The sequence below is a fragment of the Hipposideros armiger genome, unplaced genomic scaffold, assembly GCF_001890085.2.
Source record: "Hipposideros armiger isolate ML-2016 unplaced genomic scaffold, ASM189008v1 scaffold_301, whole genome shotgun sequence".
In the NCBI taxonomy this organism is placed as follows: Eukaryota; Metazoa; Chordata; class Mammalia; order Chiroptera; family Hipposideridae; genus Hipposideros; species Hipposideros armiger.
This window is the reverse complement of record NW_017731651.1, coordinates 834,559-859,164: the sequence shown is the minus strand read 5'-3', so window position 1 is coordinate 859,164 and position 24,606 is coordinate 834,559. Positions and strand designations below refer to the sequence as shown.

Below are 24,606 nucleotides of genomic sequence, written 5' to 3'. Positions count from 1 at the left end.
TCTCTGTGGGGGCCTCCCTATTGTAAATCCAATGATATTCAATTAAGGGGCCACAAGGTAGCAAAAGCTATTTTTTATACTTCAAGCAGCCTTTTAGAAACTGAATATCTGTCCAGGATGTGGTCACATGGGCTAAGTGAAAGGTCAATTTGTTTTGTGTTTGAGCTGAAAGTCTATCGTGTCAGTGTGGTAACATGACATATCATGTCTCATCCGGATCAAAAACTCTGATTGGCCATTGATGAGATCAAGGGAATATCGGGGATGAGATTTTTCCTTCCCATTCTGGTATGTGTCTTTGATTCATAAAAATGGAATTACAGCTGACTTATTACTTGCTAACTGCAGTTTGGCAGGCAAAATCTTGCAAAACCCTGGGCTCACCAAGGAAAAAATAAAAGGGGTCTTTGGTGGTGAAAAGTTTGGGAACCACGCTTGTGCCTCCTCTCCTCCTCCCCTGAACATGCTCAATTCCAAGGGAATAAACAGGGTTCCCTGGAGTCAGAGTGGAGCGTGCCTGTTGTGAGAGAAAACTCAGAGAGAGACAGTGTAAATTAACTGCATCTGGTTAGACTGAGCAAGAAGGGGGAGGAGATAATTAGTCGGCATTATAGGAACAAGGGCAAAGAAGAGAGTTCTATATTTACTCAGAGGAAATCCAAAATAGACTACTTTGCACCCTTTTGGTGCTCCTGGGTGATCTCAACATCTCCAAGTCATCAGGCGTTGAACCTAGGGACCAGATGCACAGCTCAACCAAACCCCTGATGATACAAACCACCCATCCTACCTCCCACAAATGGAAACCAGACTTCATCCCCTTTCACTTTCACATATGAAGGGGAAAAGGCTAAGGTAAGCCCAAAAGACATCCAGGAGCAATAAGACAAGATTCTGGTAAGAGAACAATATCTTAAACAAAAGTCCTACGATGAATAAGCTGAACAAATACATCTGTTTATAATTAAATGGATTCTCTAAAAACCTGATGCTGATCAATTTACAGTACCCTTTGGTATGTGTGTAGAGACGCGCAACATTTCGTAACACATATTTCAAGTGATGCAGAGACATCACTGGGCTGTTTTATTGTGATAGGATAGTGAAAATAAATGTCACCGTCACACAGAGCTCCATACTATGCAGCCAAGATACAGTTTCCGCCTTCTCGGAAGTATTTAGGCATTCTGGCACAAACAATGAAGGAAATATGAAAATCCTTTCATCGATGCGAAAAAGATTACTTTCTTTTGTACGTGTAACATGCGTATTCATAGGGAGAAAACATAATGTGTTCAGCTTTATCTGTGGGAGCAGGTTCTATGTAGCCTCTTACAGTAAAAACGGCTGATGAGGGCAGAGTCAATAGGACATGCGCTTATGAGACATAAGGTGCCCGTTGCCATTTACAGGTTTGCAAACATTTCTAAAGCTGGTTTATGGGGTGTTTATTACAAGAAAAGATGGAACAATCATGAGGTTAGAGTGCCTTCTTGGAAGGGCAGCGAAAGTTAGTGAAAAAGACTAGATGAAGATTAGTAAGCTCACTGCACACGCCTGAAAAGGAATGGATGGGTGTCTAGGCTGCTCTCATATCCTTCAATTATTATTATTCCCCACGAGGATCCTGAGGGCATCCTGGGAAGTTGGGAAACAAGGTCACGTGCGATCAGCAACCCAACTCACATAAGTTAGGACAGAGAGCGCTGGGAGAAGGCAGTTGTGGCAGTCAGAGGAGCCCAGGCCCAGAAGTAAGGACAACTGTTTTCTAGTGAGTGCCAGCTCTGCTCCAGCCAGCTGTGTAAACATGGGCAACTCATGTCACTCTTCCCAGGTTCGGTCTCTTCATCCGTCAAATAAGGATGAGGGCTGACCCCAAAGAGTTCTTATAACCCTTTCATTTTAAGCTTCTATGCACTTTCAGAAAAAAAAAAGAAAAGAAATTCCATAGAGTTCCCTCAAATTGGTCTCACCTGAACCTCCTACGATGGCAAAGTCATCACACACACCCAACCAACGTTTCCTGTTTGGCTGTCATCCTCTTCTAAGGATCTCAGAGAATGCTGCAGAACTGCCATGGCTATTTCAGTAGCCTCCTGAAACCTACAGAAGCAGGCAGTACCCTCCACATCTCCCCTCCATTATCCTATTGAAGTGCAGAGATGCTGAGTGCTTCGTCCAAGGTCAGAAGCTAGGACAGAATCAGAATTCCAGCCTCCTCCTTCCTAGGGCTATGCTACACTTTCTACAAAGAAACCAAGCTGGCTTTCTGGGAAGAATGCCAGAGGTTCCATTCTCCCAACTGAGAATTCATTGGAATATTGGAATAACAACTTTGGAGACTGTGGTCTCTCCAATCCATTTCAGGACCTGGCTAGAAACATGAAAACCCAAAGAAAGAAGCAATAGGGAATTATTCCGTTTTTTAACGAAAGAGAAAAAATTAGGGGTGGGAATATGGGATTTCTTAAAAATTACATGATTGCTGGAAGTTAATTTGGTATTTCTTCGTTGGTTTATAAGTTCTGTTTCCAATCATAAAAACAGACAGCTGAGGATGCTGAAGTCACATTTCAGTGAATTAGCATCTCGTCCCAAAGAATATTTCCCATTCTGAATATAACATAGAACCCCGAATGCAATCCTCTGTGGTAGAAGGGAATCTCCCTCAGTGCAGTAGAGAGCTTGTCATAATCCCCTAAACCGTAATCTAAATTGGAAGTCTTTAAGCCCAACAGCAATCACTGAGAATGATAAAGGGGTTGCCGCTTAACTTGGGGTACACCTCCTCTTCTAGGAAACTGATTGAGGCCCTGCCCTGCCAGCAAGATGGCACTCTTTACCATCCTTTACCATCCACACACTCCTTATTAGGCTGAAGCCAGTGTACCTGGAAAAGAATCCCATCACACGTTTAGAGACAAGTGTTCAAAAATGAAGGTTCTGACTTCTTCCAAGAAAGGCCAACCAGAACAAGAAAATACATGTTGAACTAGTGTCATGCCTTGAAGATAACATGAAACTAACCTTACAGCAAAGCCCAAGTGATCAGTACTCAGAGTTGAGATTCACAAAAGAAAAAAACTAGAAATGATTTTTTTTTAATCACTTTTTTCCCTTACCTGTCGATGATGACAGGATCTGAAGGAGTCTCATTTCGGTTTCCACAACTTTTCTTTTCGCAACATCGACTGTAGATTGGGAAAGAACCAAAAGAGTAAAAGAAATGTGTTAAAATCAAGTAAATACAATGAGCATACAATGTGAGAATGTTCACAAAAATGTGCCCTAGGTAGCTTCTTCACTAGCAGCTGCTTAAAAGCAGAATTTATGGCCATGTGTAAAAACAACACTGAACTTGAAGCCCAAAGATACTCATTCAAATTCTCACTCTGTGACTTAGAAACTGGGTAGTTCTCAGCAAATAACAACTTTCCCAAGAGCCATATTTGTAATCTGAACCATGGACAGTTGGATTTCAAGATCTATCAGGTTATTTCTAGCTCAGTGTTGAATGATTTTATGACTGTATATTTTAGATCTTTGTGTCTTAATAACTATTTGAAGAAAGAGGGGGAAGGAAAATGTATAAAATAGACCATGAGTAGCTGCCTGGATTATTTTCCAACCTTATTTACATAACATCTTTTTCCAGAGAATTCAGTGGTCTTTATAAACTTTAGTCATTCTCTCATTCATTTTGATCATTTTCTAAAATTGAAAGAGGAAGAACAGAACTATGGTGTACATTTTAAAATAGGAAGAAAATGAGGCAGAAAGCTGTAAGATGATAACTCCAGTCATTTTCACCAAGACCAGAATGGAAAGTCCCAACTTGAAAACTCTGTCTCCCAAGACTTGCACCTTGCAGTGTTGGGCACCTGGTAGATGCTGGAGAAATGGGAGAGAAAAAGGAGAGGCCCTAGAACAATTACTACAGGGAGCAAGAACTCCAAAGGACCTGAGGCAGAGAGCAAAACACTCCAATCCAACGGTGCCTATATGGAAGACCTAGACAAATGTGAGAAGGGCAAAGGAAGCTTGGTGGCAAGGAAGCCCTCAAAAATACCCTCTCCGTGTTGCCCCACTGCTGCTTGTCAGGGCCACAGGCTTCTGAATACCTCTCAGTTCATTCAAACACACGGTCCGTCATTGACTGTGGTTGGCTAAAGATGTAGCCTTGATATGGCTTATACTAAAGGCATTACCACACACCGTGTTGGAGAATATGTCTAGTAAACATTTGCAACATCAAAACTAGATGTAAGCACCGCCCTTTTCATGATAGTTTCTCTGTAGCTTAAGAGTGATACAGCCCCACAGAAAAACTGTTGGAGTGGGAATCAGGACTCTGGCGCCTAATCCAACTCTGTCCCAAAGCAGCTGTGTGAATTTAGTCTAATCTCTTTAACCCCACTGGGCTTTGCCTCCCTATATATAAAATTAAAATCTTAGGCTAGATTATCTCCAGAGTCCCTTCTAGGTTTAAGTTCATGAGGCTATGAGATTCCCTGAGCATCCTCTGAAAGCGATGACAGGATAAGGAAAAGAAGGAAGCCATGTGGCAACAGGGGCGCAAAGGCCTAACACAGCCGAGTCACAGATTTGCTTTCTGGTTCTCTGCAGTCCTCCTGCCCTTTCTGGTCCTCAACAGAATTACAAACAAACAAATATTTTAAAACCTTCAAAGTCTCTCTCTCTTGTGCAGGGATCTGTGGACAATTTGATGAACAAATCTATCATTCTCAAAAAGGAGAATATACTTGAGAGATGCTAAAAAAAAAAAAAAAAACTTTCACCGAACGGGCACAATGAGGTTTTAAGAAATTTAATCAAATTACTAGGAAGTAAAAGAAAAATTGTCTCAACTTTCTCAAAAACCAGAGTTTACCCCCTGAGACTTTCTGAAATAATATTTGCTTTTGAAATTATATTAGGTCTTAACTTTTAAAATTTCAGTCCATCCCAAGATTAACACCAATAAAAATGCTGGCCAGCTGCTCTCCGATCTCCCAAAGCCCTGTCTTTCTTCCCAGCTCCTACCCTCCACCCATTGCAATCTCCCACTTCTTTCTCTGTTGCTTATGTCAAGGTAATACCTTTGCAGCTCAGGCAAACCATTTTTCTTAGCAACATGCTTTCAAAAGCCCCACACGTGCTAGTTACCTAAAGCCCTCCACCTAGACTCCCCTTTGACATCACAAGCATGTTTGTTTGTGTTTGATGCTGGGCACAATTTAATTCCAAGAGCACAAACTGTCAGCATGTTCCAATCTGTTTAGTTTGAGAAGGAATGACTCTGAGGAAGCCGAGTAAGTTTGCAAAATTGTTCAGCTGAATTCAGCTGCTTTCCATGGGGATTTTCTCTGGAGGAAAAGAAAAACAGATAAAAATGTAAGCTTGGTGCCAGTGTAATACAATGTGGGGAATGGACTCGGGGAAGGAAATGATATTCAAAGAAAATGCAGAGAAACTTCAAGACCCAATCTTCCATTCTCCAACAGTAACATCTTCAAGGATAATCTCTCATTTTAATAGCACAGAAAAGATGTGGAAGATACTCAGCTGTTGCACTCTAATAGTAAACGCATAAAAATAATAGGAGTGGGTTGTATTTACCCCATTTGAGCCCTTCTTAAAATTTCTCTGGGTTAGCCAAAACTAATTCTTTTTTTTTCTTCTTTTCTTAAAAGAAAAGGTCTCATCAAGATGTCCTAGTTATTCTTTATTGGGTTTCTTAAATGACATTCAGTCCTTGCGCCAGCAATATTAACATAAGCAAAGGAAAGTAGGGAGTGGAAGATATTCATGAACCCACATTCCCCAGACAGTCGCTTTGGGATCAGGTATGTGGATGTTAAGGAACTGGACCCTGAATTACTCAGATAACAAACTCAGTCCTCCCGTCCCTTTGCTGGATGGATAAAGGCTGAGTGACCAACTTCAGGCTCGGCTACTTTATTTAAAAGGCTTTTTAGGGTTATTTCCTAACAAGCAAGTCTCTTAAGTCTGATGTTCCTGAGAAGTGTTTTTTAAAACTGAACGAGACTATAAAAAAGGAAAAGAAGGGGAAAAAATTAAACAAAGAGAAGAGGAAACTGAACTTGGCACTAGGTTAAGATGGTGTCTCTAACTACCACAGAGAGGCTCAGAAGTGCCTCTTTTTCCTAATGAATGAAAATGAAGCCTCTTCCTCTGCTCCCGGGTTTGTTGGCTCAGTTTGGTTTAATTTATTCTGGTACTTATTTGGAGAACATTTTACCTGAAAAATTCTCAATTTGCTTACAGGCCTCTTTCATCCTCCCTATCTCTTTATGGAGTCTTCAGAGAGAGAAAAAGAGAAAACAAATTGGGGATGGGGGGTGGGGAGGAAATATGAGAAATTTTATCCTAATCCTGAATCTTGCCTGCATTTTGCAGAAAGGGCAAAATAAGGTGGGAAAGGAATGGCTGGAGAAGGAAAAAAGCCCCAGCCATGGACACAGGGTGTCCAGTCAGCCAAACGGCTCAAGAAAAGCGAGTGTGCCCTTTCCCCTCCAAAATCGTTTTTAAAATTCAACCCTCAACTTTCAAAAATCTGTCTCTAATTTCAAACTCAAATAAGCGCACAGCATGGTGGCTTTTGTTTTGTTTTCTTCTCCCCAACTCCTCCCTGCGATTGCATAACAAAAGTGTCTAAATTCACACCATCTGGCCGATAAAGACTCTGGCCCCACTGCCCGGCTGGCCCATCTGATTAGGGCTCTGTCTAGCCTGCGCCTTGTGGCGAAAAGTCACAGCTGTGGGGTTTGCTCGCGCTCAATACAACTCTGTTATTAGCCAGCTGTAGGCCTTGAGACGACTTCTGTTCAAATTATAATATCTTTTAACCCTCTGAGCATTGAGGGCACAGGGGTGGCTGGCAGCGACATAACAACTAGATTTCTCCTTGCTAATAATTGGCAAAATGAACTAAAGCAGGGAAGAGGGGAGCAAAGACAGTTGGAGGAAGGACAAAAAGTTATTTGCGAAGAGATGGATTTTATTCCCCTCCTCAAAGCTAAACACCAATTTACGAGCTTTCTGACTGAAGATCACAGAACATAAAACCAGTCAGGGAAATTTTCCAGGTATGCCCTAGAACACCATGCAAATGAAAGTAAATGTGTGCAATAACCACCGAGAAACAGGGCATCTGATTCATCCCTCAATCATTGACTGCTATAACTGGCTCCTAAAACGTGGGTGAAGAAACTTTTTCCCCTTACTGGAAAATCAACCAGCTCAGACTGACACACTGAAAGAGAACTTCCCTTGTAGATGCATCCAATATTTGCCATTACCCCAGTTCATCTCCCAAAATACACACACACACACACACAAACACACACACACACACACACACACACACACACACGCACCAGACACAGTACCCATCCAACGGATCATTCATTTACCCATAATTAATATTTGTTTTAAATTCGAGTTTGGGAAGAAAATAGCAGAGCATCTCTTCCCAGGTCTCAAATGCAAAGAAGTTACAGTACATTAAATTTTTATATTGTGTTGCTAATGCAGACTAAACTAGAGGCTTTAAAAATTGATGCTGCTACTTAAACAGCATAAAATGAGGAGGATTTGATTGGGCTTAAAAATAAAAATGTCAGCTTTAACTACAGCTGGATGGGTCGGTCGTGCAAGTATTATTTAAAGTGATAACATATAATTCCTCAGACAATAGGCTAGTTTGGGGTTTTCTTTTCTTTTCTTTTAAGATAATCTATCCAAACAATGACATTTAAAACTATAAATAGGAATTTTTTTTAAAAGCACCCTCCATTTAGCCAACTGAATCAGTGTTTTGACTGTTTAATCTAGATATTCCATGCAAGTTCATCTTGGAATTGTATTTACTTTCTGAACGAATCTATCGAGATAATGAAGTAGTTCTGTGCTTACTCCATCGCCCAATGCCTCACCCAGCTACTCAGGCAAGGAAGTCCTGGACCCCCTCAGCTGAGGCCACTGGCAGAGTTGAACCTTGCATTTGGCAAAGTTTGTTTTTCTAATACTTGGTCAACACCAAAACAAACATGTCTGATTGTTATGTTTCTTCCTGACTGGGTTGGGAGGGAAATGGTGCTGCCAGGAGCTGACCATGAAACAGTCCAAACTACATCGGCCGGCCAGCAATTATACAAAACTAGCGAGTTTGGAGTTGGAAGACATTCACTGAAGCAATAGTGGCGTGAGGAAGAACAGAGGCTTTCTCTTCCATCAGAGATTTTGGAGGCAGAAAACATCGTGTATGGAATAAACATTGACATTTTCATAGTAAAATCACCACCTCTTCCCAGAGTTGCCTTTTTATATCCTTTCTGGGTTGCCGTGGGATTTCCCAATACATGGCACATAGTAGGCACTTGATAAATGTCTGCTGAAAGAATACGTATGTGGATGAATTTCTTCTAATTTTTTATTTTCTTCTAGTCAGGCAGAAGAAAAGACTCAAAATGGAATGGATTGCTCTCTGGAAAGATGGAAAAAGGTGCAGGAATTCGAGTAGACTGTACCTCTCACGACTTGGCCATCAGAATCCAGCTGTTGCTCCAGACCCCAGATCTCCTAGATGGGACCCACTCTTGCCCCATCCACCCACTAGTGGGTAACCCCACTTATCTTTCTCTCCTGTAGTTCCTCCTGACCTAAGAAACTCCCCTGACTCAAGAAATCACCAGAGAAGCAACAACCCTATAGGAAGCAAATGCTTCTGCATCACAGGTGCCTCAGCTGTCTGGAGGGGGCCGCCCTGCCAAATGGGCTGCTGGACCCTCCGGTGGTCCCTCGCCCAGGCTTCCCCTCGTTCCAGTGCTTTGCTTCGGTAATGCCACAAGTGGCCCCTCCTGGAAATCTACATGGAGCGCGGCCGGACAGGCAGGAACTGAGCCTTAAGGACAGGCCTGCGGCGAAGATCCATCCAGGGAAAAGTCCCAATCCCAAATTTGGCCAGGGGCTACCCCGCGCCTCCCGGCGCTGCCACCTACTGCTGGTGAGCAGAGACTGTCCACACCGGGAGGAAACTCCTGAGATGCCTGGGGACGGAATCCTGCGTCGTTCTGGTTTATCTTTTCTAAATGCTCTAAGAACCTGGCCAGTAAGTAGGAATTCTAGTGAATCAACCTCCCGCCCTGCGAGCCGTCACTCCTGCAAATCTGTGCCCCGGCTCGACTCCCGTGAGCGGCGGGCCCCCGCTTTCCTGCCCCGCTTGCCAGCGAAGCCCGCAGGACAAAGCGGCTCTTACCTGCACATGACTTCGTGTGTCAGGAGAACTCGGCACATTTCCGGATTCTTATTTTGTCCCTCGTAAGCTATGGGCTGCGAAGGATGCGAGGGCCGGAAGGGAAGAAGTGAGAGGCGTGGGAGGGGGTGGCGGAGAAAAAGAAAAGGGGCTTTAAAACAAGCACAGAGTCAGTTTTCCTCTCACTGCCCACTACTTCATTAGGAGTGCCCGCTGGCAGCACAGAGCCCGAGCTGTGGCCTGGCTAACTAACTCAAGCGAAATAATAATAGACAAGTTTGCCCCGTGAGGACATAGTTTTTGCAAAAGGCAATGTTTGGGGAAACTGAATCTCCCAATAATTGCTTCCTCTTTTCACCTCTTTGTTCGCCTCCCCTCACCCCCAGCATCTCCCCAGCCAGAAAGAAACAAAACAATTGGAAAGAGAGGGGGCCATTTATTTTTTCCCCAGAGTGGTCAAGGTGCGAGTTGATACGAAGGGACATGTGCAGTCTGACCCAGGAATTTATGGAAGGTGGGGTAGGTCAGGGACAAGTGGGGGTGGGAGGCCCCCGGAGAAGGGAAGGAGTAGACCGCAGGGCTCACCTGCTTGGTGACCGAGTCAATGAGCCTGACGTACAGGTCCTGCTCCGTGCGGACGCCTGCAGGGGAGGGGACAGGCATGGGATGAGGGCCGCAGAGCCCCACCCGGCCCCCAACCTGTCCCAGGCATGCCACCAGGCCCAGGCAGCCACCAGGGGCTGTGGGTCTGCCGCAGGCTGAACTATCCTAGGGGCAAAGAACACCCACCCATGCCTCAGGCCCTGTCTGGGCCTCCCAAAGCCCTCCTCTCCCTAGGCCTGAGGCTGCCTGCAAGTGACCTGGACAAAGTCAACTGCTTTCCTTAAAAGGGACACATGCGGATGCCTTAACACAGAGGAAGCAGGCCGCTCACCGTTGCTGTAGAGGAGCTGTAACTTGTAGTGGGTGCCGTTGTTGGTCTTCTCGTTGCCTTGTTCCTGAAAAAACAGGTGGGTTTGAATCCCTTGTTTTCCGGCCCCCCAAACGAGGGAAAGAGAAGACAGCACGTCCCTACGCTTCTCTAGTTGCCTTTCTCCCCCTTCGCCCGGTAGCTTTGAACAACCCCCTGCCCAGCCCCAGGTCAAAGGGCAGGAGCTTCTGCCAAAGGACCACCTCCAAACCTTGCCAAGGCTCGTGGCCACTTGACCCTCTCCAATCCTCTGTCTCTCTCCCTTAAAAATGTCCTCAGAAGTACGGACACACACACACACACACACCCCAAGTCGCAACCACCAGACACTGCACCAAGGCTGCCTTTAAACAGTCCCCACCAAACCCACCAGGCTCTGTCCATCTTTTGGTAGCCACAAGGCTCCTCTTGGCAGAAAGGTAAAGGGACCTGTCATATAGAAGGGCAGCACTGGGCCCTATCCCACCAGGACCGGTGCCTCCGGGGCTAGCAGCTGCAGGGACTGAGGCCCAGGTTCAAGAGGGACCTCTGGAGCGCCTGCTGTAAAGCTCGCGTTGTACAGTAGAGGAGACTGAGGCCCAGGGAGGGCAAGAGGCTTTTCTATCCGCACATATCGGCTTCCTTTGCGATCAAATGCAGCCTCACACGCAGGTCTGGGTTGGGAGTGGTGCTTCCTTGGGGAGCGAGAGTGGGAGGATAGGGTTTGGCGGGGAAAACCAGCCAAGGCTAGGCTCTGGGTTTCTACCTGGTACCTACCCACTCTGTGGGTGCCAGCAGGTGCAAAACAACAAACAAACAAATAACATGAAAAAGGGCCGCAGCTGCCTTGGGTGTACCTTTACACTACGCTTCAGTTGGAAGGGCGTTTGCTGCGCAATCAGTCCCTGACCAGGTCCTGCTAATGACCCCTGGGCTGGGTGCGCAGTCACCAGCGCCCGAGGAAGCGCATGGTGCGGAGTGGGGGGCAGGAGGAGGTGCAGGGAAATCGACTGATTTAGGGGCTGAGAGTGAGAAGCCTCGATTTATCATCCCTGATAATGTGAACGGAAAAGTGTCGTGAGTGACAGATGGACATCTCTAGTGCTTTTCAAGGAGGTAGTTATTAGGCCGGGAGGGGCAGAGGGGGGCCTCCGCTTACTTTGTCGTTCTCCACAAAGTCCACGAAGGCTGTGCGCTCAATCTCCACCGGCTGCCCCTGCCTGTCGTAAAGCGCCAGGACGAAGTGAAAGAAGTTGGATTTCCTCAAGTTGGAAGGAGGCTGCTTCTCAAAGTGAGCACGGGACAGGGCGACTCCGCTGCGCAGGAAGAGACACGGGGACACCGGACACGGGGAAGGAGAGAAAGACACTGTGTTACCAATGTGCCTACACAACACTGCAGAGGTCAAGGGTCCATGTCCTGGGTCAAGAGTTCTGGCCCCTCGGACCTTTTTTCAATTTAGATTAAGAAGAGGGGACTCCTTAGAGGACTCCCAGTAGCCACGGGGGTCGGGTGACGGGACCGATACCCCCTGCCGCTTCCACAACTGCCCGTTCCAGCCTCCGGCATCCCAGGGCCCAGCAGCTCAATGTCTGGCCTTAATTCGCGGCCAAAGGATCCCGGCTTCGGACTGAGGCCCGGAGCAGTCCCCCAAGGCGGCAACCCAGGTCTTGTCCTGTCGGGCTGCCCTTATCTGTTCTATCAGGTGGCCTCCGACCGGGTCGGGAATTGGAGCTGGGGAATAAACGCCTCCTTACTTTCGAAGACGTGACCCTTTTCCTTCATCTTCATTGGAGTTAACTGTCCGGGTGCAACTGCCCACAACGCCCCCCATGCTATCTCGGAAAGGCGGTAGGCGAGAAAACCCTGGAGGCGGGCTGGAAGCCCAGAGCCCAAGCCTCAGTCCGACAAGGACAGGCCTCACCTCGTGTTTCCCTCGTTCTTTCGAAAAGTTGTGCCCGGGACAGGGGCAGGGTGGAATCCCCGCCACCAAGTACTAGGGATCACAGGCCACCCCGAACGATGTGATACTGAGGCTCTGCCCCCAGAATTGCTGAGCTTGGAGAAACCAAAATTTTATTAAGAGGAAACGTCCTCGCTTGGGGCCGAAGGGGATCCCCATTCGCGCCGCATCTCTGGGTGGCCCCAGCCAAACCCGCTGACTAAGAAACCCATGTTAGAGGACCCAGGAGGTCCCCCTTGAGAATATGGAGTGCACACACCTTCCTCCCGGCCTGTCGCGGCTGTGGGCAAACTGGCCGCCAGATCACTTTTAACAGGAGACTCGGGGCCCAGGCGAGCGCGCAGATGGCCGGAGCTGCCCCGCGGCGCTGCGATCTCTGGGCCTTGTGCCCCAGGGCGCAAGCACTTTTCACTCTTGAAGTGTGTAAAATTTTGCTAGAATCCCCTACCCGAGCTGCCTGTTCCAGCTTTAATAGGTATTTGATCCAGGGAAAAAAGGAAAGTAGGGAAGGTGTCTTTAAGTAGCTCGGCTAAGGAAATGCGCCGCAGAGCAGGCTCTGTGGAACTGCCTGATTTCCCTCCGCCTGCAGCCCAGCGAGCCCCAGACGGCTGCGAAAAGACACCGCCGCGGTGTGCCATCTGTCCGAGGGATGCGGGCGCGTCCCGGCTCGGGCAGGAGGTAGGGACCGGGCCGGAGGTAGGGACCCGCCGCCCGCCCTGGTCTCCGGAGCGATGCGACTTTTTGCTTCCTCTCCTCTAAGGGTGGCGGCTGGTTCGCTTTACCCGGGACACCTGGAGAAGTGGCCTGCTAGGAAAGGAGGAGTTTCATGGCGTGATGTTGGGACTTTTAGAGAGGGATGACCAGGAGAGCAGATAGACAGGCGGGAGTCGTGGGAAGAAGTTCGTGGGTTCTTTGGTGGGGTAAGAGGGCTTTCTCTTGCAGACCAGGTCGTGGAGACCACAAATCCCAGCTCAGCAATGGTGATGAGGGAGGGGGACCAGGATGTCTTCGCAGGGTGGCACCCTGGACAAGGCGTTGACCATCTCAGCACGCGGACGCTTAGAAACAGTCAACTTCAGGGACTAGCAAAACTGGGAGCTGGTGATCCTTGCGTTTGCGGCTGTCTCCTCGCCTCGCCTTTCTTCTTCTGCGGCTCCTTCCTTCTACCAGTTACTCCGTCTTTTCTCTTTAATATCTTCTCTCCCCTCACCCCGCCTCCATGCGTCTGGCCCACTGTTTTATCTCTGCGAGCGGACCCTCCAGCCTGCCCCCTCCCAGAGCTCCGGGCCGCTTTGCCTTCCCAGGCAGCCGCTCCGGCCTCTCCCGCTCCTCTCGCCGCCGCCGCCGCCGCCATCTCCGGGGCCTCCAGGAATCGCCCGGCAAGATGCGGCAGGAGAGGCTCTCGCCAGCGGCGTGGCGGAACCTGGGAGCCGCCGGGAAGCCGGCTCTCCTCCGATGGCCGCCGCTGCCAGCTCCGGTCCTCACGCTCGGCTCCGGGCGGAGCCCGCCTCGCAGGACTAGGAGCTGAGCTGAGAGGCGTTGGATGCTACTTTGTTATTTTTCCTCCCAAAAGAGTGGTCTGTGGGGGGAAGGAGTGGGGAGAAACGCAACGACCCAGGCAGTTGAGAAACTCGAGTGTTGGCTGCGGGGTAAGTGTTCCCCTGACTATAGTGACCTGCCTGGCGGAGGGCGAGCCCCAACGCGCGGGGCCAGGGCGACAGATGGGGGGAGAGAGAGAAAGAGAGAGAGCGAGCGGGGTGGGGGGCACACAGAGGCGGAGAGCGCGAGAGAGCGAACGAGCTAGAGACTTTGAGAGCATAGTAATTGTGCGGCCGTCTGGTTACCTCTGCGCCGCGACATTGGCGTCCACCACGCCGACATTCCGGACCCAGGACCTGACCGAATCCATCTCGGCGCCCAGCGATTTCTCTTTCAGAGCTGGTCCTCTTCCTAAAGTATCTTGAATCCCAAACATTTAAAAAATCTGATCTACTGTCTCTTTAAAAATAAGAGTTACAACACTGTCGTTACTGTTCCCAACGCTGTCACCAAACCGTTTCCTCCAAAGCAATCCAAAAAAACAGGGATCAAGTGCTGAAGTTTGAGTCTCTCTTGGAAAAGAAAAAAAAAAGATAACCAGTACTTTGCTTCACGCGTGAGGTGCGGACTGATGTAGTTAAAGTTTGGGTTTTCTCCTCCGCAAGTTCAGATCTGCCGCCTCAGGCCCTCTGTCCTAAGTCGCTCGCATCCTTGCAGCGGCAGTTCTGCCTCCAGAAAGTGATCACAATTTAGAAGCATCACCTGTTCTGGGAGAAACAGGAGGAGATTGATGGCTGCCTAATCTCTCTCCTTCCTCCTGTTCCCCCCCTCCCTTCTCCTCCCCACCGCTCCAATTTAGAAAAAAAAAAATCCCCAACAGGATCAGTTGTAAAAGGAAGGGGAAGACCCGGAGCCGAGAGGAGGCGGTGGCTGCGAGCACCACGGAGCCGGGCTGCGGCCGCTCGCGAGCCCCATGAATGGGTTACTACCGCCCCGGCCGCGGGAGGCGGAGCCGCGCCCCGATAAGGAGCCTCATTTGCATGGACGCTCGGGATTGGCCGGCCCTGGGCAGGCCGGGCCGACGTCCTCCGGCGGCGCGCGCCACGCTCGGCGTTGCCGGGAGTCGGGGAGGTGAAAGGGGACAGCAAGATGTGGACGCTGCGTCCTCGGTGTGCGTGCGTGGGATGGGGGTCCCCAAATCCAGTACTGAAGCGGGGTAGCAGGGCTCAGCCGCCTGGGACGCACCCGCTCAGTCCAGATATGGGAGTGGGAAGCCTTGGTGGATCCTGCCTCTAGATGCGGGTTTTTGTAGTCTGCTGGAAGGCATAGTCATTCCCGGGGCTTGGAGCTGTGTGCGTGTTTGCGAAGAAGCGGAGAGTGTGACCACATGTACCTATGTTTTGTGCAAACGTTCCCCAGAGCAACCCAGGTCCCCGAACGTCTCTCCCAAGTCTGCTGGAGTAACATGGTGACACTGGTGACACTTAGATTTTGTGTGCGATTTACAAGTTGTTGAGAGAGGAGGATATATGAATGAAAGCGGGACGTGGGGTGGGGAAGAGCAAGGCTCAAGTGCTATTCAAATAAATAGTGTCGGGAAACACGGTCAAGGAGCTAAGGAAAATACCCCCGGGCGGATGCGTGCGAGAGCCCCACCTGGGCGGATAAGAGGTTGCTGACAGATCGTGACAGGCTGAGTGCAAGAGCTACCTCGCGTTGTCCCGGGAGCCCCCTCCACCCTCCCCACCCAGTTCCCGGAGCCCCCGGGAGCCCGCAGAGGAGCTGCAGGGAGGCAGCGGGGGAGTTGCGGAAACTTTGCCCAGGGCGCGCAGTCGCCGAGGTGTTGACCGCAGGCTGGTGGCCGGGAGGCGGCGGCAGCTCCGCCAAACAGCTGAAACCCTAGACGGCTTTTTAACTACGCAGGGCAGCTCGCGGTGCCTATTAAAAATCCTCCTGGCTGGGTGTTATTTTCTTGCTTCTCCTTTTGTATTCTGATCTGTGCATAGATCTGCTGCTGAAATCTAGAACACCAGCGCGAAAACAGATTTGAAGACAATGAATGCAAATCTGTGCTCAAAGACCATCTGCCGTGGAAGAGACAAATCAGCTGTTCCGCAGTTCGGGCGACAGCGCCGGAGCCTCCCGGCCTCATTACCGAAAGGGCCCTGGCGAAAGCCTGGGTTACATTCAGGACTCTTTCCGCACTCGCGACTCCAATTCAAGCGCGAATTGACTCCCGACCAGATCCCTTAGGTGTAGGTGAGCGTTCACAAATGAACTGCGAGGGTTTGCCGCTAGAGGACACAGCGCCTGGCAACTCGTTTGCCTGGGCGGACAGGAAGCTCGCCCTTTCAGAAAATGCCGCTCCCCAGAGAAAGGGACTGGTCTGCGCCTCCACTCTACCCCAAGGGCAAACCGCGCGACCCCAGACAACGCGGGTGGATAGCGCTCGGGAAGCGCAGGTCTCTACTGTGAAGATTTCGCTTGAAAACCTATGGGAAGAGAGGGGGTGCGCGGACCCTCTCTGCACAAACCCGGGGGCCAGGGTTTGGGGTAGTTGACTTAAAGGGGGGACAGAGAACTGAAATCCCCTGCCTCTGAGTGATTGTGGCACCCCTACCTCAGGTCTCTGGCTAGGTTCTCATTATCGGACAAGAGAGGCTGGGGAGCAATGAAAGGCGATTGGGCATCAGAATATGGACCGCGACTGCGGTAAAAGCCGACTGAGATAGAAGTTGTCCAAAGAAAGGAAGGCTGGAGAGAATCTGTAGGGATGAAACTACTGTGTTTCAACTCGGCAATTATCTATTAAATGCACGTTTTACGAATATTTTCGGTCTCTACAAAAACTAAGCGTCCGAGTCTTCTACCCTCACTCATTCTCTTTATAATCTCTCTGAACCTCAAGTGACCACGCACTCTCATCCTCGTCCGCAGGCTGCGCCCAGTAAAGGCAATGCCTCGGGCTCCTTGGAAGAGAGTGTGGAACAGCCCGTGAGTCCCTCAAAGATGTGCTGATGAGCCCCCGCAACGTTTTTTTCAAGGGACCTCTGATTTGCTGCACCGCGACGCTGGCCAGAAGAGGAACCGAGAACAGCCCAAGGGGCCGCGGGGCAGCAGTGGGTTCAGGTCTGGCCCGGACCGTCTGCCCCTCAGGCCCCGGTTGGCTGGGGTTAAAGGGCAGAGCCGGGGTCGAGGACGCTGGCTCTTCTCGCCCTCAACAGCTGCCACCAAAATTATGCCCCTCAGGAAGCGAATGAATTGGTCCTTTCTCCGGGTTTCCTGATGCCTGCCCCAAACCAGACGGCCGCGCACGGCGGGCGCCCCCACCCGCACCTCCCAGAGGCAAGTTCAGGGACCGAGGTGCCCGGGTGGAAGGTAGTTTGGGGAAGCCTTGGCCCCGAAACTTTGACCTGGGGGATGGGGCAGCCGCATCGCTCCTCGCCCGCTGCGTTAGGGGCGTCCTCCCCGCGGCCATGCAGGGCGCTGGGGACAAACGGCCGCCGCGCTGCTGGGGGCCACGTGGGCTGCGAGCCGCGGGCGCCTAAATTCCCTCTTGGCTGGGACGAAGTTCCGGGCTTGTGCGGGAAGGAGGGCGGAGCGGACAGGGAGAGTGGAAAGCAGCCTTGGGCCCAGCAAGGCGGCGCTTCGGCCTTCGGGGAGCAGGGAGCGTTTCTGCCAACTGAGTTGGGTTTAATTAGGTTTGTGTAGGGTTTGGGGAGGGGTGGGCTCAGAATCGGCCACCCGCGCCGAAGGAGAGTTGGTTAGTGCTGGAGTGGGAGGCTGCGGCTGCGCCTGGAGGGTCGCTCCCATCGCTATCGCCTCCGGCTACCCCGGAACAAACCTCCTTTTTGAACGCGCCACACAAAACCTGCCCTGAGCCGCGAGGGGGCCCGACCTGCGCAGCTGCTGCCTTGGGAAGCCCGGCCCGGCGGGGGTGCCGAGCCGGCGCGCGCCTCCTGCGCTCCCGCCCTTGAGCTCCGTCCCGCCGCTAGCCGGTGTCGAGAAAAATCCAAGGCGAACATGATTAAAATTCTTCACGACAATTTATTTGCACAAAACCGGGGTGGGGTGGTAGCATTCCGTCTTTTACCCTGGCCCCTCCTTTGTTCACTCTTCCCAGGTAACTCCCGGGGTTCTTTCCTCGTTTATGTTTCACATCTGCACCTCAGGGTTCAATTTCCTCCCGATTGGTTTTAAGGCCCCTTTCCCCAACCTCGTTCAGTCCAGTCTCCTGGGCGCCGCGTCTCTGCTCTGGGTCAGAGGTTCGGAAATTTTTCTTAGACAATTACTCTCCTGGCCTTGTTCTCGTCCAGCAGGGCCCTGGGGTGAAATCAGGTGTGAGAACGCCCGCCCCTTACAACCTGACCTTCACCCCACCCCCCAGACGTACACAGTGCGGCGCCTGAGTCTACGCAACCCGAAGAACAGAGCCTGGCTAGTACCGGGGGAATTCGATCCCCGGGGACAGCCAGTCTGCGTTTTGTAAATGAAATAAGTGGCAGTCCTCGTAAGCCTCTCTTTGGACGTGTATTTTCCAATTTGTTTGTTTTAGCTGGAACGTTTCCCTTTTATTCGTCGGAGTAGAAATAAATGAATTTGCCCCCCAACTCAGAATTATGCCGACTATTTAGCTCAAAATTCTTTGTGAAATAATTTTTTTAATATCCAACTCCACAAACACCTACTCCAAATTTCAACTGTGGCATTTTTCTTAGGGAAACTGGACTTGTATGCTCCATAATTGAGAATTTCCTAGAGGGGGGGGGAGAAAAAACTTCACAAATGCACGACAAATATATCATGAGGACTCCGCCATCCATACTGAACAGGTTGCCCTCCTTTCGAACAACCTGGTAAGAAGTTAGATTCACTTCTCGGTTTATCTTTTTTCACTTTTACATAGTGAAGGGGGTTCCAGCAAGAAGGGCTGCAGAAAACCGAGGCGTGGAAGAACATTTTATGAACACATGATGTTGCAACCAGGCCAGTTTGGTCACTGCAATGAATTTACCCAAAATGGACTGAAAGACCCAGAGTTGGCTCTACCCTACCGCTTGGCAACTCCAGAAGGGCTCTTCCTCCTCTCTCCTTTTTCTTCTCTTCTTGCTCCCTCTCCATCAGTATTCCTCCGGAAAATACCCTTCCTACCCATTCCCGTATTCCAGGAGGAGAGCGAGCGAGGGAGCCTGAGCCCAGGCAAAGAAGCAGAAAGGTCAATACAACAAATTTTCAAAGGTAGAGACCATTTGGGGATTTGGAGCTCCGGTGTCGGCGTTGGGCCCGTGGCAGCGCGGGAATGGCGGCCCCGGAGGTGTGTGTGTTGGTGATCAGTAAAAAGTGCCTGGTGCGGCCTCCAAACGAACCTGGGGACCTGATTTTCTGGGTGGTTCGGTGGGTGACGCGCATCAAGCCCTGGGTTGGGCCGTGCTGGGGTAAACTCGCCGATTGCAGCCGCTTCCAATTACCTGTGCACGCAGATGGTGGCATCTCTGTCACCACACTATTTAAAGCTCGGAGATTTAGGGGCAAATGAACCCTCCATTAGAGACCAAATCGAGTAGGTCTCCACGCAAGATAGGGGACAAACGAACGGAGGTGGGAAGTTCCCTACCAGGCACTGCCACACACTTGCTCGCCCTTAAACTTGACAGCAACACTTTAAGTGAGATTTATTTGCCCCTATTTTACAGCTGTACAAAGTGAGGATGTGGGATGACAAGTGGCATCTCAGCTGACAAATAGGAAACAAAGCCCCACGCCGGTGTTTCATTTGCAATACATCGCAATGGTGTGCTATACATATATGCCTTTAACCAGAAAAAGTTCAATGTGACTTTTTCCTTGTCTTCTTTTTTGGCTTCTCAGCACAGTTGAGGGGAAAGATAACTGAAAGGCTCCTCTGCAATGCTCCCCCTCTTTTCCTGGTGGTGCCTGCCCCTGCCAGCCGGCAGAGAAAAGCCCTCGGGACTTCCCAGCTCCCTCCCGGCCTGCGGCAGAGGTGTGAGCGATGTGTTGATTATTCATATTTTTGCCGAGCGTACACTCTGCGGCGGCCGGCGCCGCCACATTTCACACGTACGTACACACATGTACACGCGCTCACCCAGGCCGGCGCTCACACGGCTCCCCGTGCGGGGTGCGGAGGTGGGGGGTAGGGTGAGGGGTAGATGGGGGTGGCGATTGCGCTCTCCCCCAAGGGGCCGCCCTCCTCGGTTACGGGAAGGGTGACAAAAGGCTCCCACTCACCCCTCCACAGGTCACCTCTTCCTCCAAGCCCCCCGAAACACACCCTTGGCTTCCAGATCCAACTTTCTTCATAATACACTTGTCTTCCCAACTCCCCCCTCCTGGGACGTATGTGTGCGCGCGCGTGTGTGTAGGAGGGGGGGGGACAGCTACAAATATAGCACTAGCTAGAATTTCACTCCGTTTGGATAACTAGGTGATCCCCTCCTCCAACACAACACACACGACAGTCACCTCCACCCACACCCTACACCTCGGGCTGGGCAAGAGAGAAAACCGGGAAAAGGCACTTGAGTAACATGCGAGTTTTCCAGTTGACTTGAACAGCGTCAACTGGACTTCTAACTGGGATCTCCTCAAACACTGCCTGAGGCCTAGAAATTCCATTTCTGGCTTACGGGAAGCCAGCCCCTCCGCACTTTCCCGGAGCGGAACCAGCGTTCTGAGGGGACAGGTCCAGGTCGCACGGGTCGTGGCGCCTGAGGAAACCTCAGAACCAACTGGGAAAAGAGCTAGCTCGCCGGGCTGGGCAGCTCCTTCGCACCCTTCCAAGGGGCGACGTAACTCTCACTTACTGTGGTTCCCCGAAGGAGAGCAGGCAGGAGCACCGGGCTTGGGGGAGTCACCTGCGCGTGGCAGTCCCAGGGTCGGGAAGCTCCTTGAGCGACGTCTGGGGCAATGCTGGCCGCGCCACAGAGGGGGCGCTGGACCAAAACATGACTCCCTCACTTTCTGCAGCTCTGATCCAGGGCAAGTTTCCGCGCTCCGGTGGTTCCAGCACCGCGGGGCAGAGTGGCCAAAGAGAAGCTCTTCCAGCTTTGGGGTCCACAGACCCAGGTCAGAGCCTCTCATTTACTGGTGAGGCTTGGGGGCCTTTGATCTGACTCCTCTGAGCCTGTTTCCCAGCAGGAAAAACGGAGGTGTTACTCCTCTGAACCTCAGTCTCCTTATTGGTAAAATGGGGATATTTATTCCCCCAGAGTTGCACTTCCCTTCCCGGTAAGAAGGAGCCTTAGGTGAAACTATCTGGCGTGTGGTAGGTGCTCAATAAATGCTTGTTTGCCTTCACCATCTGCATCGGTAAAATGAGCATGTTTGCTTGTTGTACCTTACTAGGTCCTGTGAGTCTCATACCGGGATGGATTTCTCCCACAACCCACCCTCACCTCTCCTGTGAACTCCTGGAGGCGGGAATCCTGACTCACTTGTCTTTACAGCTCCTAGGCCTGGCAAGGAGCTTGCTTGTTCACGCAGTGGGCGCTCAGTAATGTTTTTTAAAACATGGAATTATGTCTAGGAAAGTGCTTTGGAACCTGTTTGGTGACCGCAGGTATCAGAGGGCACGGAAGACAATCAAGTGTGGGGGGGGGGCCTTTCCTAGGGAGCGAATGCGACATCCTGGGAGTCTGTACTTGGGGCTCGGCGAGGCCTTTTCCGGCGGCCTTGGACAGGTCGCACGCAGAACGCGAGTGCGGTTAGCTGTGAGAGCAGTGCAGGCGGGCAGGCGCGCTAGGAGCGCGAAAATCAGAGATTTGTCGAAAATGGCAAGGACTTCTGGAAAAGTTGGCGACAAACACCAGTTGATTGGTGGTTCACAAGAAATCAGGAAGCCCCTCCCTGCCCTGTGCCCTCCGCAGGTCTCGAGCTACGGGTCTCAGCAGAGCTGAGAGGCGGGAGCAGCGCTTTCTAGAGCCCGCGTTCAACGAAGCTGGGGGAGACTGAAGCAAAGAGGAGAAAGGAGAGGGATGGAGAGAGTCAGGAGGTGGCAGAAATGGGGCTTAGAGGACAAGGGGAAGAGAGAGTTCTAAAATTTTGTATTCCATGGGAGTAAAGCCTCCTAGAAGCCCCTTTTTAGTTGCACCTTTTATGCAAAGGCAGTGCATGATTATTTCAGAAAAATGTATAAAAACAAAATAAACAACAAAATTAATCCATTTCCAGCCCTAATCGCATTAACATAAAAAACCGTTGTTAATATTTGGGTGGGTTTTCTCCCAACTTTTCTTTTATGCATATTTCCATATACTGATTTGTAAACTTTCGGCTCACTTAATATAGTGTATTTTTCCGTAGCGTTAAATATTTTACTCCAGTAACATTTAATATTGTCATAGTATTTCATTATCCAGAAAACATAAACTATAGATTGTTTAATCTGCTATTGTTGAACATTTGTTTCTAATTTTTCACCATTATAAACAACACGGTGATGAACATCTTTGTAGCTGTAGCTTTCTACATACTATGCTTATTTCCTTGAGATAAAGTCCTAGAAGTAAAATTGCAAAATGAAGGCCATGCATGTTTTTAAGCCTTGATACAGACTGACAAATTGCCCTCTCAAAAGACTAAATTTGCAATCCCTTCTGCCCCCACCCCCACCTTCCTTAACCCTTGAATTATTTTCTTATTTAAATTTTTTCCCTATTTGATAGATTGGAATATGTCTTTTGGTGTTTTTAATTGTATTTTATTTCTATTTCATGAATTTCTAGTATGGGGAAATTGTTTTTCATTCATTTTTGGATCATTGTACATGTTTAGGAAGTTATAAGTTCTCACTTTATTAAAGATATTGCATTTTAATTTAACATATATGTTGCAAATATTTTTCCGATATTTGTCTTTAATTTTATTTATGGTAATTTTTGGTGGCAGATATATGTATATATGTATTTTATTTAGAATGTTTTCATGTGCAAGTAACAAAATAATTGACTAACATGGCTTGTGCCAGTGATAAAGGTATTTTATTACCTGGCAAAACAAGAAATCTCAGGGGAGATGGCCCCAGGTTAGATGTAACACTCAGTAATGCCATAAACTACCCGGCTTCCTTTGCTCTTCATGCCACCAGCCTTCTCATGTTGAGTTTTCAGTCTCCTGTTGACTGTCTCGTGGTAAGATGGTTGCTGCAACAGCAGACATCATAGCACACATTCAAGGCAGGAAGCAAGAGGAACAGAGGTACCAGAAGACTGTCCCTTTGCACAGCAAAGTGAAAGCTTTTCCAGAAACAACCCACAGGTTTTCTTTACTATAACTAAGTCACATGGGCTATCTATAGTCTAATGGGTAACTGAGAAAGCAAGTACTCATTTTTCCAACCTCTATGTGATAGGCCTCAGAGATGGGGATAGAGAATGGCAGTTGAATTAGGCAATCAATTAAGCCAACCACAGAAAAAAAGTGTCTTCAGTAGTCATGGGGATATAGGGTATAGCATAAGGAATATAGTCAATAATATTATAATAGCTGTGTATGGTGCCAGATGGGTATTAGATCTATCAGGGTGATTAATGGGAATGGGGTTGGGGACACAGCGAATAAGGTGATGGTATTAAGAAATACCAATTGGTAGTTACAAAATAGTCATGGGGATGTAAAGTATAGGGAACATAATCCACAATATGGTAATAACTATGTATAATGCCAGGTGGTGCTAGTTAGGGAGATCACTTCCTAAATTATATAAATGTCTAATCACTATGCTATACACTTGAAACTAATATAAAATAACATCGAATGTCACCTCTAACTGAAACATTTAAGAAGGAGGGGGGAGAAAAGCACTAATATTGTGATAGCATGGTACAATGTCAGATGGCTGCTGGACTTATCATGGTGATCACTTCTTTAGCATAGGGAATAAAATCAATAATGTGGTAATAATACTGAATAGTGCTAGGCGGGTACTGTTGAATAACTATGATATACACCTGAAACTAATATAATATTGTATGTTAGCTGTATTTTAATAAAAAATCTTTTAAAAAGTCTTTAATTATATTACTATGTGGTTAAATCCATCTGTCTTTTCTAGCATCCTCCTTTTGTGTCATTCTCAGGTAGTCCTTCCCCTTTCCAAAATAATTTAAATATTGAAATATTTTCATATAATTCTTTTTTCCATTAAAAAATTTCCCTTAATAAATAGATTGGTTTCTTGTGGTTTTGGTTCCACTTTCAACAATAAGAACCAAAATTTTAGAAAGCTAATTTAAACATAAGCTTAGTTATAGATACATTTAAATATTTGATGCATTTATTCCTTTATTCAAAACATATTTGCTGTTTATATACCAACTATATGCCATCTGGAATTTATTTTGGTTTATGTTATGAGGTGAAAATCAAACTTCTGTCACCAAATTGTTAGTTGTACCAATAGCATTTATTAAATAATCCATAATTTTCCCCAAATGTGAAACGTCACTATATAAATATATACATATGTATATCTTAAATAAATATTGAGATTTTAAAATTATAATTGGTAATTTATGATATATTTAAAAACTAGAAAAACCACATGCTCCTCAATTTATTCATTTTCTTTTATGTACCACAATAAATCTTTATAGTATTTTTCATAAAATTCTAACAAAAGTTTTGTTTAAGTTATTCCTGGAGAGTTTGTTAATATATTTTTTCTATTATAGTTCCAAACTAATTATTATTGAAATATAGGGAAGTTGTCTATTTATTATGCAATCAGTCATCTTATTTACCCCTTATTAGTTATTGTAGTTTTTTAATGGTTCAGTTAGACTTTCAAATTGTCAATTATATTGCCTGAATGACGATTTTGTCTCTTTATTTTCAATAAATACACCTGACTTATTTTAC

General features: G+C 48.5%; 1 protein-coding gene across 2 annotated transcripts in view; it reads right to left on the bottom strand.

The window, feature by feature from the left end:
* EBF2 (EBF transcription factor 2) overlaps positions 1-14,680 on the bottom strand; it is a 190,672-nt gene extending 175,992 nt beyond the window's left edge. For both annotated transcript variants that reach the window (XM_019659543.1, XM_019659544.1), the window contains exons 1-6: positions 14,034-14,680; positions 11,386-11,542; positions 10,212-10,275; positions 9,863-9,918; positions 9,281-9,354; positions 3,123-3,191 (exon numbers count right to left, since the gene is read on the bottom strand). In XM_019659543.1, the coding sequence (XP_019515088.1) occupies positions 3,123-3,191; positions 9,281-9,354; positions 9,863-9,918; positions 10,212-10,275; positions 11,386-11,542; positions 14,034-14,164 (551 nt within the window). In that variant the 5' untranslated portion in view covers positions 14,165-14,680. The remainder of the gene's footprint in view (positions 1-3,122; positions 3,192-9,280; positions 9,355-9,862; positions 9,919-10,211; positions 10,276-11,385; positions 11,543-14,033) is intronic.
* Positions 14,681-24,606: the final 9,926 nt, after the last annotated feature.